Source organism: Eulemur rufifrons, chromosome 19 (genome assembly GCF_041146395.1).
Source record: "Eulemur rufifrons isolate Redbay chromosome 19, OSU_ERuf_1, whole genome shotgun sequence".
NCBI lineage: Eukaryota > Metazoa > Chordata > Mammalia > Primates > Lemuridae > Eulemur > Eulemur rufifrons.
The window spans coordinates 81,890,672-81,903,986 of NC_091001.1; the positions used below are offsets into that span (position 1 = coordinate 81,890,672).

At 32.7% G+C, this 13,315-nt stretch overlaps 1 protein-coding gene across 5 annotated transcripts in view; it reads right to left on the reverse strand.

The window, feature by feature from the left end:
* Positions 1-319: 319 nt before the first annotated feature.
* PPM1B (protein phosphatase, Mg2+/Mn2+ dependent 1B) overlaps positions 320-13,315 on the reverse strand; it is a 63,826-nt gene continuing 50,830 nt past the window's right edge. For 2 of the 5 annotated variants that reach the window (XM_069495241.1, XM_069495237.1), the window contains 3 exons: positions 12,261-12,372; positions 11,807-11,864; positions 2,102-3,143 (listed from right to left, as the gene is read on the reverse strand). In XM_069495241.1, the coding sequence (XP_069351342.1) occupies positions 2,838-3,143; positions 11,807-11,864; positions 12,261-12,372 (476 nt within the window). In that variant the 3' untranslated portion in view covers positions 2,102-2,837. Of the gene's footprint in view, positions 1,119-2,101; positions 3,569-11,806; positions 11,865-12,260; positions 12,373-13,315 lie in introns of those variants that run through there. The other 3 variants (XM_069495238.1, XM_069495239.1, XM_069495240.1) reach the window with 3 other exon arrangements.

Sequence of the window (13,315 nt, forward strand, 5' to 3'; positions counted from 1 at the left end):
GAATTAAACTAATAATCTTCAAGTACCTTATGTGACAGCCACTCTGTACCGTGCCCAATGTAATAAAACGAAAAGTTACTGAACCCATGAAAATATCTCTGTAATATTTTCTTAGATCTAAAATAGATAATTTTAAATGTATTTATAGTAATTTCAATGTGATATTCTGAGCTTTTAAAATAACATAAACGATTAAAAAACAATACCAAATTACACAAAACTTGTTTTATCTTAAAAGCTGAAAAAATTAAAACTATAGAAACCCACATATATAACAAAAATCACAATTTACATTATAAAGGCAAATCTCATCATTTAAAAAAAATTTGCAGCAATGAGATGTCAAAGCAAATTATAAATAGCCATAAATTAATCCATTTGGTTTCAAAAGATTTTCTAGTGAGAGTTGAAGGATGTAGTAGTAGATACATGCATAAAATTTGTAAGGGTTTATAATATTATTGCCAAATACACTTTATCTTGAAGCAAGGCAACATTACAATTTGGACGTTGTTGGAGAACCCAGTTTGGTAATACAGGTAAAACTGGTGGAAAAAAATTAAATAACAATTAATAATAAATACATATCCTATAGTAAATTGCTCAAACGAAATTCCAAGCCACAGAGCTGCAAAAAGGCTTTCAACTTGGTGAAAAAGGAACATATCATACAATTCTTTACTCTTACATGCTTATATGTTGTGTGTTTTAAAAAAAAAAAAAAACAAAAAAAAAAAAACAATGTATTTTCAGAGTATAGCTAACTATATTCCCATGCACCTCAGGCAACATTTGTTGATTTGTGGTGAAATAACTCCATAGGTTTCTAGGGCCAAAAGTTCAATACAGATGTAACCAGTATGTCTGAGGTTGGCAAAAAATACTGTAGTACAGGCAATGCTACGAGTGGCAATGATCGGAAAACACAAATATGAACAAATGATGGGAAATGCTAATGATTTTCTGCTCATATCACAAAACGTTGGGAATCCACAAGAATATTTTCCCTTTGTATTGAAGAAAATTGTGATTAAAAGTTTTTTTCCCCCAATTTTCAGAATCAAAAGCATTTTAGAAGGTTTTTAAGGCTACCATGGGTCTTCTAGATCTCCAGCACCCTACAGGAAGAGAAAAGGAAGAACATTATTATTTACCCACACCACTTCCGGACTGGATTGAATTTCAAAAAGAAAACAAAATTAGATGAACAAATTATCTTCCTTTCTTTGTCTGAAAAGGTACTTTTACAGACAGATGTTGTGTATTGTGTACTGTGCATGTATATATATATCTATCTAATATAGATAACTGGGTTGAGGTTTTTTCCCTCCCCTCCCCACCAAATGCCTTCCTTTCCCAAACCATTTAAAAATTATCTGGCATTGGAAAAATAGATCAAAACATCAGCTGTAACATCCGAAGACTCCAAAGTTTCAACTTATGGTAACTTAACCAGCTTTAGGCACATGATATAACCATAAAGAAGAAAAGTTAATGTTCTACAGTTACAGAATAATTGATTTAAAAGCATTTTCCCCCACATGACCAATAGCCATCTGGAATTTAAAAATCCCTTTTAACAAAAACAAAACTCACACCTGCCACTAACTTAAAAATAGCCCATAATTTTTGCATTTATTAACTGATGAAAACTTGAAACAAAATTGACAATGTTGCAATCTTTAATATGCTCATTGTGGCAATTTTCTCACATGTATTTGTGTGCCTATCCTGTCCAAAGATTAATATTTTGTATCACAAAAGGGGATAAGAAACAGAATAGATTTTCTTTGAGTATGCAAAACATGTATTTTTATACTAAACTTTTTTCCTTTTTGTTAATGAAAAAAGCTAAGCCAGAAGTGTGCTAAATTTTATAGATATTAAATATAATTGAATCCAGCCCAGGCTGGAGTACAGTGGCCATAGCTCACTGTAACCTCAAACTCCTGGGCTCAAACAATCCTCCCACCTTGGCCTCCCAAAGTGCTGGGATTATGGGCATGAGCCACCACGCCCGGCCGTTTTCTAAGGAGTATTTTTCTAATATACCAAACCTGGTTGTTTAAAAAAATTAATTCAAAAATAATTACAACATGCATAGATTATTCCACATCACATGCTTTATTTGGACTTAAACACTTATAATTTCATTCTAAACACTTGGTTGACATACATTTTGATGTGTGTAGTTAGGCTATACAGAATATACAAACCAAAGCTGTATGAATAATACACAGGTTTTTCAAAAGTTATGTTTCATAAAGAATACAGAGAAAGGAAAAATAACCACACATCCAATATCTCACAACTTCTAAAAATAAAACTACAGAGATGTAAAATATGAACAAATCAAACAACACACAAATTATCATCCTTGAAAGAAAAATTACAGGCCCGTATCAGCCATTCTTTAAAGAACCAAAATTATTAAAGAAAACACAAATTTATTATAAAGCTAACTATGAGTGTACTAATATATAAAATCATATGAAGCAGTATAATTCTACATTAACAAGTTTTTCCACAATATAAAGTAATCTCTAACCAGTAATTTCTAATCCTAGCTAGTATGAATTTAACTACTGACTTTAATAACTGGTAGCCTAATTTCTGGTATACAATGTGAAATGACATATAATTTCATTAAATTCAAAGTAGTCAATTTTAAACTATCTCATAAAGGTGTATGCAAAGGCCTTTTTAAAAAACAAGGCTATCTGAATATAATAAAACTAGTTTTCCAAGATTCAAATAACAAAACGGTTATATAAGTGCATACATTATACTTCCTAAGTAAAAACCAAAGATCACAAAAATATTACCAAAAAGGAAAGTCATATTTTTTCACCACTCATCTTTGTCCCTGCATCTTCATTACAGCTGTCTAATTCAGCAAGACCACTTTCTGATTCAGTATGGCTTTCCTGCATTGTCACTGGGTTTCCAGCATCACTGTTCGCAGAAGGAGCTGTAGCAGCTGGTTCAGCAGGGCTTTCTTCTCCCTCTACTTTAGCTAGCCTGTAACTAGTCAGCATCTCCTCCAGAAGTTGTCGGTAGTTTCCCCTATGATTAATTCTCATTTGCCTGAGAGCTTCCACCAATTTTCCCTGTGATCCACTTTCCTCTGCTTCATCGGAGGCCTTTTTTTAAGATTCAAGACCCCAGTGTCAGTAGACAAACTAGGATATCACATGTATTTCATAACATAGTACAGCAAAACACTAATTTCTCTACCATAAGTAAAATAGTCTAAGCAGGAAAACATTTTATTAAATATCAATTCTTACCTGTGTCAATAAAAACTTTCAATTGTAATATCTCAAAAGTTATATTTCACAAATCACCACTAACTAGTTTATGTCTTATTTCACATTGTTACTCGAAGTTTAATCTAAAATTTACTCTGCTTTTAGAATTCAACAGCAACACAAGCATTTCCTAAAACTGACTCAAAAAACCAGTAATTTGCTATAAATGATTTAGTGCAAAGAAAATTAGTGCTTAAAGAGGTAGGAGAAGGACAGAAAAGCAGGCCATCAGAACATTAGCTTCTTCATCATTTCTCCTAAATGATAAGTAGGAGAGGAGATACAAAATATAAAACTATATAAATTTAAACTGTGGTTCTGAGGAAGATTTTAAAGCGCTCATGGATAAAAATTTTATTTTTTGCTTTAAATATTTTGATTAAAATAGGTAAAAATAGACAAATTATTTTAAATGTAATATGAATAGTAAACTACCCAATCCTTGGAAAATCTACAGGTTTCTATAATAGTATAACTACTTAATCTTGTTAACAGAACAAGCTCTACTCATCCAAGTTGATCATAGTTAAGCCAATAGACTAAATTCAAAACAACCTTACAGTATGTGCCTCCTGATAGGATGTATTATGAAGTATTTGTCCTGTATTCTTGACAAAAATGTTTAATATGAATCTTATAAAGCTAATTCTCAGTTTACAGAAAAACAAAGAATAGAGGATAAAGTTAAAGCACACCAGGAGAAAACAATCATAATGAATCCAGAATGTAGGACAAACAATAAAAACTGGCTCAGACTCTTCAAAATCTGCATCAAGAGGGGGTAAAAAAGGGTAGGGGGCTTGATCAAAGATTTGTTTACAGTGCTTGATTGATGACTTGATCTGATTAGGCCCTGATTCAACATAACAATCATGATAGTCACTTTGGGGACAACTAGGGAAATTTGGGCTCAATATTAGATGACATTATAAAATTTATTATTAATTTTCTTAGGTATGATAATGGCAATATGATTATGTAGAAAAATGTCCTCATTGTCAAGAGCTACCTGGTGAAATGTTTAGAGGTAAAATATTATGATGTCTGCATTTGGCTTTCAAAGGGTTCAGCCAAGGAAAAAAAAAATAGCGTATATGTGCACGTGAGTGCACGCACACACACACACACACACACACACACACACACGAGAGGGAAAGCAACTATGGCAAAATGTTAACAATTGTTGAATCTAGGTAGAAGATGCACAGATATTCAACATATTATTTCACTTTCATATACGTTTGGAAGTTTTCATCATAAAATGTTGAGAAAATAAAATACAAAAAAAGTTGCTGTGATAAAGATGATCTAACACAAACTCTTAACCATCTTTGGAGACTATTACCCCACTATCCTGAAACAAAAATAACACTAATAAAACCACACAATAAATTGCAATGTTTATTAGAAAAAGAAAGCACATGAGTGCTAATTTATTTTTTTTAGATAGGGTCTTGCTCTGTTGCCAAGGGTAAAGTGCAGTGGTGTCATCATAACTCACAGCAACCTTAAACTCCTGGGCTCAAGTGATCCTCCTGCCTCAGCCTCCCCAGTGGCTAGGACTACAGGTACAAGGCACCATGCCCAGCTAATGTTTCTATTTCAGAGAGGGGAGGTCTCGCTATGTTGCTCAGGCTGGTCTCAAACTCAAGGCCTCAAGCAATCCTCCCACCTGGCCTCCCAAAGTGCTAGGATTATAGGTGTGAGCTACCAGGCACAGCCATGAATATTATTTTTAAAAAGTGCCCTCACAGCAAAAAGCAAGAGATGATACTGTGTATAGCCTGTGTTTGGGGGGTATGTTTAGTCTGTATATCTGTTCATTTTAAGATATATAAAGTGCCTGGAAAGAAAGGAAATATAGCAATGTAATGATAATGGGTAGGGGAGTTCTAGATACTTTATTTTCTTCGAATCTTCCAATTTTCTACAACAAGCATATTAACTGCCTTTTTCTAATTTGCAAAATTTATTATGTGGAGAGAATACAATAAAATGTACTGTTTGTTAAAACTTTTCTTCCTATTCCCCCCCACCCCCCATATTAAAAAAACATTTTTTCCTAAATAAAGTTTCTCATTTGAATCTATTCAGGAAGAGTTAAGATACAACAATGTCATAAGCGTACTCTAGTCGTAAACCTTGTCACTCTTTAATCAGGTCTTCCAAGAGGAAATTTTCTGTTTTATAATATAGCACAAAGACCTTAATTTAGTGCCTAAGATACCCTCCTTCCCCTCCCCAAAATCCCTAAACAAACAAAAACAAAAACAGCCCTACCTTTTTATTAAAAAATTTTTTGTGTGACATTGAAACAAAATTTGCTTCAAATGAGCAGTTGACTTACACATAATAGTGATCATCAACCCTGGTTTCACATCAGGATCACCTGTGGATTACACAGATGCCAAAGTTCCATTTCAAGTTATACAGGTTCATTTTATCTGGGTAGTTTTTTTAAAGCCTGACAGGTAATTCTGATACACAACGAGGGTTGAGAATCACTGATACAGACTAAAAAGTATAATTCTACTTGGAGTTGGACTTATTGATAAAGTTAGATCAAAGACTATTCCGTTTTTATATTTGGGTCAATTTTGGTGGGTTCAACAGATAAAGTACCTCTCACTCTCCAACTGACACCGTATTATTATTATTATAGTAATCACCTGTATTTCTGTAAATTACTACGTTAGTGATAGCTGGGGAAGAGTAGTTGCTTTTTTAAAAGATATACCAAAACCAAACCAGTAAATCAAATAGAGAGATTTTACAATGGCTAGCATGACAGAGTCACTGAATTGAAAAGAACTTTAGCTAAGGACCACACTTAAAAGTCATTTAACTTTATGGCAAATTACATTTTCCCATTGTGCTAGATAGACAATAGATGGTGGAAATCTGTCAGCCATTACATTTGATTTGGCAAAATACGATTATATAACTCTCTCATGGGCCTTCATTAATACTAGAAAGGGAACCTATTATCTAGCTTCCTGTACTTTCTTTACCTGAACTCATACAGTTGATATAGCACACCTATTTTTACACATCTATTATAGCAATTAAATCTACCTTACAACTGTTCACAAGTCTCTCCAATTAGACTGTAATTGTAATGTCTTTCAGAGTAAAGATAATTTCATATTCCTTTCTATATCCTCCCATCACCTAGAGAAAGAAAATTAATGTTTGTGCTAAGTACTTTATATACATGATCTTATTTAATCCTCAAAGGTACTCTATAAAGTAAGTGCTGCGACTGTCATTTTTATAAGTTAAAAAACTAAGGCTCAGAGAGATTTATTTGCAAGGGTGACAATGCTAGTAAATGACAGAGCTCAAATTTGTGTACAGGTGTAATTAACATCAATGTCCATCTGAATATTCTATTGAACACATTAATGGTAACAGTTTTTACATAGGAAGTGCCACATATAAATAGACACTAAAGAAATACTGGTGAAAATTATTATAGAACTATACCACAGATTATTTCATATTAAAGTCTATAATGTATTTCCTTGCTATGGTAAAGATTAATAACATTATAGGACATTAGTTATATTGATTAAAAAATCATATTAGATGGGATGTTTAAAATTACTCTGCATAATAAATTTAAGGCAATTGCTGAGATGAGAATTTATGACTCTGCCCTCCCAGTCTTTGTTTTTAAGGTTCTACTGTCAGCTCGACTAACAGCTTAAAAGTCAAATCTCTCACCATGAACATACTGCCTTACACCAAATAAGACAAAGCAATGTAGATAAATCAAGCAGAAAGCAAACAGGAGGGAAAAAAATCTAAGAACATTTAAAAAATAAAATTTAACCAGCTAATATTTATTTGTAGCAATATATTTACTTTTTAAAAAACAGCTCCTGTAAGCAAAATTATTCAAATAATTAAAACAGTGGAAGAAAAAATAAAGAATTCTAGTAAAAATTTGTTTCTTGTGGAGTCCTATGCCCTCCATTTCAGCCAAAAAAGTGTTTAGAACTAAAAATTCTCAAATATGACTTCGTGTAATATAATTAATAATGACTAACGAAGAATGAAGATTCTAATAAATTAGATGTTATTTGAAGGATCATGTAAAATTTAATGAATTTGAAATAATTTTAGACAGAATCATTTAAATGGTCAAGATTACACAGATAAGTGCATGTCCAAATCATACCTTAAAAACTAGTGACTAAACTTAGTGAATTTTCAAAGCATATAGGTCTGGTCTTCTCCAAAGGAATGCTTTGACAAGTAAATAAAAAATAAACATGAAACAACTTAGAAAAAACCTACTATTCACTAAAAACTGATATAAAAATGTAAAAGCAGCTATGACTACTGCATTTATCTGTTTGGAGTAAAAAAGAAAAGAAGATTGCATACAAAATTTAACAATGTGAAAACAGAATATGGAGATTCTTTTGGGCTTAGTAAAAGCCTAATCTGTCCTCTTTTTCCTCCTTCCCAAAAATCCAAACGCCTTAAAGTCTTTGGATTAGGATAAATAAAAATGTGTATCTAAATGAAAAATAACTGACATGGAACTGGGCTTGATTGCTTAGTTTCAACAACTTATATATAATATTCCTCACTAAAAATAGAGTATCTTAAGACTATTAAACATGAGATTCATAAAAGAACGGAAAATGATTTTTCTTGGATGCTAGACAGAGGTGGGGTACAGACATAATTTTTAAATACCTTAGAGTGGCAGCATGGAATAGTGTACAGAGAATAGGTTTTGGAGTCAGCCAGATTCAAGGCTGCATGATTTAGCTTTGTGACCTGGGCAAGCTACGTCATCTAATTCCAAGTCTCACGCATAAAAGAAGGTATTGAGGAGATTACCTATGACTCTGTGCGTGTGTGTGTGTGTGTGTGTGTGTGTGTGTAAAGGATTTGGCACAAGTAGGTGTTGGATAAATACAAATTCTTCCTTCCTTTTGAGGGAAGAACTTAACAGTTTTCCATGGAAAAGATAAAGCTCTAAAAATACAGACGTTCACACCCAATTAGCAATCTCAATTCGAACTGTAAATATACAAACTAAGGACAGTCTTAAGCAAACTACTATAAATGAATAAATACAAATATTTCCTCAACGGGTTTCACTGAGCTCTCACCATATACCAGCGCTGTTGTAGGTGTTTCGATTACAGACATAAATGAATCAGATGAAGTCCCAGATCTCAGAGAATTTATATTCTAGTTATCAACCACAAACTAGGATTTTAGAGAAAGGAAAGGAGTCTAATCATAGGGCCCCGTCTAATATAAGAACAACTTATAGCAACATGTAGTTTTATATTTCCTAGAGTTTTTCAAAAAAATTTCTAGGGATTCATGAACCTCTAGATTAAGAATCCCTGCTAGAGTCTTTTCCACAAATTTTTATTTTAAAAGTTGAGAAAATATCAATATTGCTTGCATTAAGAAGACCAAATATATTCTGAAAAGTTGAACTAAAAAACAAATTTAGTAAACAACTTAATATTCCCCTCAATAGTGAACTTTCTGAATATATTTAAAATTACTTAATTTCTGATCTATACTCAACTCAGCTTTTTGAAATGCATTTATTTAAAAGATTTGTTTCAAATATAAGAAAAATGAATGAATCCCTATATCTAATGGTACTACTTATAAGCATTGACAGAAGAACAATTTTATCTCTGATATAAAGCAAATATTTCAGGAGTCTAAAAAAAATCTCATTTGACTCTGACTAGCACTCTTTTTGTATATCTAAACAAAAAGTTATTTTTGTCAGTTAGAACAACTTAATTTTCATAATACTTTCTCTTCTGTAATTCTATTAATTCCATAATTTCATCTTTCCCATCCCTTAACTCTCAGCTCATGCCACTGTACCTCCTGGCAACATTTTTCACACAATGAAGATCTAATTAAGAAACATTTATGGAGCACATCTGTGCCTAACTTGTTGCTACAGTGGGTCAAGAGCTAAGAATTTAATTAAATGTCTGTTTTCTTCAATCTTTCTGATTCCTTAGTATTTTTTAGCACATTTCTGCTACTAGTGATTATGGTTCAACATTTTTCTGAGGCGCTTATTATTCTGAAAGGATATGGTAGTGTTTCCCAAAATAGAATTCTGGGCTGCAAAGCCAGTTTTTATAGTAAATAGGGCAGTTCTCTAATTCATATATTTATCAACTAATGAGTTTATACTTACCATTTGGTCTCTGCAATTATTTCACAACTACTTGAATCTACCATCTCTTTAAATTAATATGGCAAATGTTGCTAACAGATTAAAATGTCACAGATATTGAGTCTATCATTCTTATGCTCCAAACATATGGTGGTTCCTCACTCTGAAGTTCAAAAAGCCAGTTTCTTAGCAAACACCTCTGCAAACTAAATTGTTATTTTTCATGACAGTGGTTCTCTGCTCTAGCCAAAAAGATGTTCCTTCTTTCAAAGCTACTTATACTTTGTTCTTGCCTCTCTCATGCACTTGAAATGTTATCCTCTTCATCTTATGTCTGCTATGCAAATCATTTCTCTGAGAAGCTGAATTTCCCTACTTAGCTGAACTTTCACAGCAATCACTGTGTAATTCTCACAGCAATGATTACCTTCTATATTCTGTCATGTCTTTTATTTGTCACTAAGCTATTTGAAACACTTTTTTCATTTAACTCGTGTGTTTATAACTACAGTGTAAGCTGCACTGAGCTCAGATGTGGGGCAATGCCTGTATTTTATAGTCTCCTCCCTCCGTCAATTCACTCCATGGTACACTCTCAATGTTTGATCTGCTGATATTAATAAAAGGCTTATATATAAAGGTAATTAAGTATATATATCCTAATTTCATATGTCCACATAATAATCTCATTTAAGGCAAGGTTTATATATTAAGCATTTCCCCCCAGTTTGATGGTTCTGTTGTCTATTTATTTCCTGTTACATAGCTACTATGTATAATTATTTTCTCTTTTAAAAATGTAAGTCATCTTTGGTGTGTGTTAAACAGAAATTTGGGCTTTTAAACCTTAAAAAATCTAGTTTGGAGATTTTCTTGAGGGACCAAAAAATTCAGCCAAGGGTTGCATTTTGAAACACCTGAGGAAATGGAGTACTTCTATGGCTAATAATGAATGAATAACTTCTAAGGGCTTACTTCCTCTAATCAAGGTGGTGGATGCCATGTGAAACCTATAATCTAGCTGAAGAGGTAAGATTCTCCTCTCTCCACCTCCCAAATCACCAACTTTTTAATCGCGTCAACATCCTATACTCATTTGTTTGACTGAGGGGTCTCTGAATGTATCACATGATATATCTTTATTTTTAAACTAATTTTCACAGCCTTGGATAGAATTCTTTATACTTTGAGGTACCTGCTGCAAAAAATGACTCAGAATCACTGCTCTGGGCCAAGATATAAATTCCGTTATTAGCAATATATATTAATAGTATCACTTTCATTCAACTCACTAAAACTGTATTAATTGTGAAATTTTCCTTTATGCCAGGATACTTTTACACTTAAGGATAAGAAATTATATTATATTGCTATGCCATAACAAATCCTGAAAAACAATGCAGTTGATATGAAACAATTTCTAGCAGACAGCTATTACTATCCCTCCCAACCTGCCAAGAGGAACTGGAGATCTATAGGGGTACTTCCTTCCCAATGAGTTTCACTTCTAAGTTTGGCTCCCTTAAAGTTTTCAAGTATATTTATTAAAAATTAAGTCAGTTGCTTTTAGATGTCCAAAAACTTGAAAACTCTATGAGAAAATACAAATTTGAACTGACTTTGAAATTAAGAGCAATTTTAAAAAACAACACTGTTTTGTCCCCTTGTACCAGTACTAAAACAAACTTCCTTCCTTCTGAGACAAGCAGCTGGCAGCTCATCAGCATGTCTAAGGATAGCATAATAAAAAGTAAGAGGATAAAGACTTCAGCTCAGATGAAGCACAGCAGGGCACAACAGAAATGGTTATCTCAGTTCAACACTCATATATCCATAACACAACAACAATATCAGAAAGAAATTATCCTCGGGTATTCCAACTGGGCACACAGGGACACTGAAAGGTCTGGTCATTAAAATAATAGTTCACTCACTATCACTAACTTCTGGTGAAGTTAGTGATAACTTCAGCCTGCTGGAGGAGAAATCAAGATATTTAAAAGCACATTCTTGCCTCAAAATCAAGGATTAAGGGGAAAGGAGAAGAAAAAGCAGGCATATAGGAAGGAAATAAAAGATAGCACAAACAAAAAGGCAATGCCCAGAAAGTGACAACAAAGCGACAACAAAGCTATCTATCTATGTTCAAAGCAGCATTTTATCTCTACCTCCATTTCAATACATTTCCTTAAATTTTAACTGATGCCTTAAAAATAGCAATTTATCATAGACTTCATTACGTGAATATATTCATATCTAGTATTAATACTGTAAAATTATTTCAAATGTTAAGAAATAAAATAAAACTTACCCCATCACTTTCTCTATGTGGATTCAGTCTACTATAAACAGCTTCAATAACATTGCGCCTAAAAAAAAAAAAGCTTTAGTTTTCTTAAATCACGTACAATTTTAAGTTTGTGAATGTTTCAATACTTTGTCAAAACTACACTAACAAGTGACTTGCCACATTCAATACTTGCCAAGAACATATTTTCTACATTTCATTCTCAGAATTTGATTTTGCACTATTTATTGCTTCTCATTTAGCAAGGTGAGAATAACCTTCATCTTCAAAGATGTGATAAATAATTCCATTTAAAAAATCTTTTTTGGATGAAGTTTTAGAGTTCTCTAGTACAAGAGACGTTAACCCATTTTGTCTCAAGATAATTGATTTACTTCTGATTTAAGTTTTCTTACCCCAACTTATTTAATTACTAATTATAAATGAGCTCAAAATTAGCTCTTTTTGTTCTACTTACTTGCCAGCAAGACCTCCCCCAGGAGGCAAATTTGGGATATTTTCTGCAGACAAGATGCGCATGACATGGGCAAGATCAGGCATTCCTTCCTCACCAGACTTCACCATAATCTCTGCAGGTTTTTAAAAAAAGTTCCTAAATTAATGTGATAACCCAGTACTTAAAAAGAAGTGAAAAAAGAGGTACTATTTGGTAGTACCTATTTTAAAATATAAAAAACAAATATTACCATCAACATAAAAGGAATTTTAAAAAGGTAACATAAAAAGTTACTTGTTGACCAAAATGTTATGGGGCAGGGGAGGAAAAGGTTATTTGCATACATATGTTCATTGCAGCATTATTCATAAAAGCAAAAACTGGAACAAACTAAATGTCCAACAATAAGGGGCCAGTTAAGAAAATGTTGGTGTAGCCACTAAGTGAAATGGTTTATTTATAATCACTAAAAATGGCCCCTATGAATGCAGTAACAGCTACATGGAAAAATACCTTTTATCTAAGTTTAAGTAAAACAACATAAAAGTTATTAATACCATATTTACAGGTAAATGAAAGCAATAGCTGTCTAAGAATTATAAGGAAAAGGGGGAAGATTAAAAATCATTGTATAGGTTTTTTTGATACCTAAATAGATTGTTAGGTTCTACAACAATTTATTTAAAGGAAAAAACGAAAATAAATACAGCACTTGCTTAGAACAAAACAAAAATTTACACTTTCCATTTCTATTTACAATTTATGAAAACAGATTTTTAAAAGCATGATTATTTGGACATTGGCAAGACATGAACTCCTCAAAAATCAAATGATGAGTACATACTTTTAAGACCACAAAAAAGCAGTGTCTTCGGCAGCTCTCAAGCTGCAAAATCCAAACTGTTTAGCATGCCTCGCAAGACCCTTACTTTGACCTTACTATTCATCACTCTTTCAACCCTACCCCTGAGTCCATCTCCAAAGGCTCTATTCAAAGAAGCCTTCTCCTGCTTCTGTATCTTCGCATGTACTCTTTCCTTGGTTTGGAACACTTCTTGTGCCAATCCAATCAACCC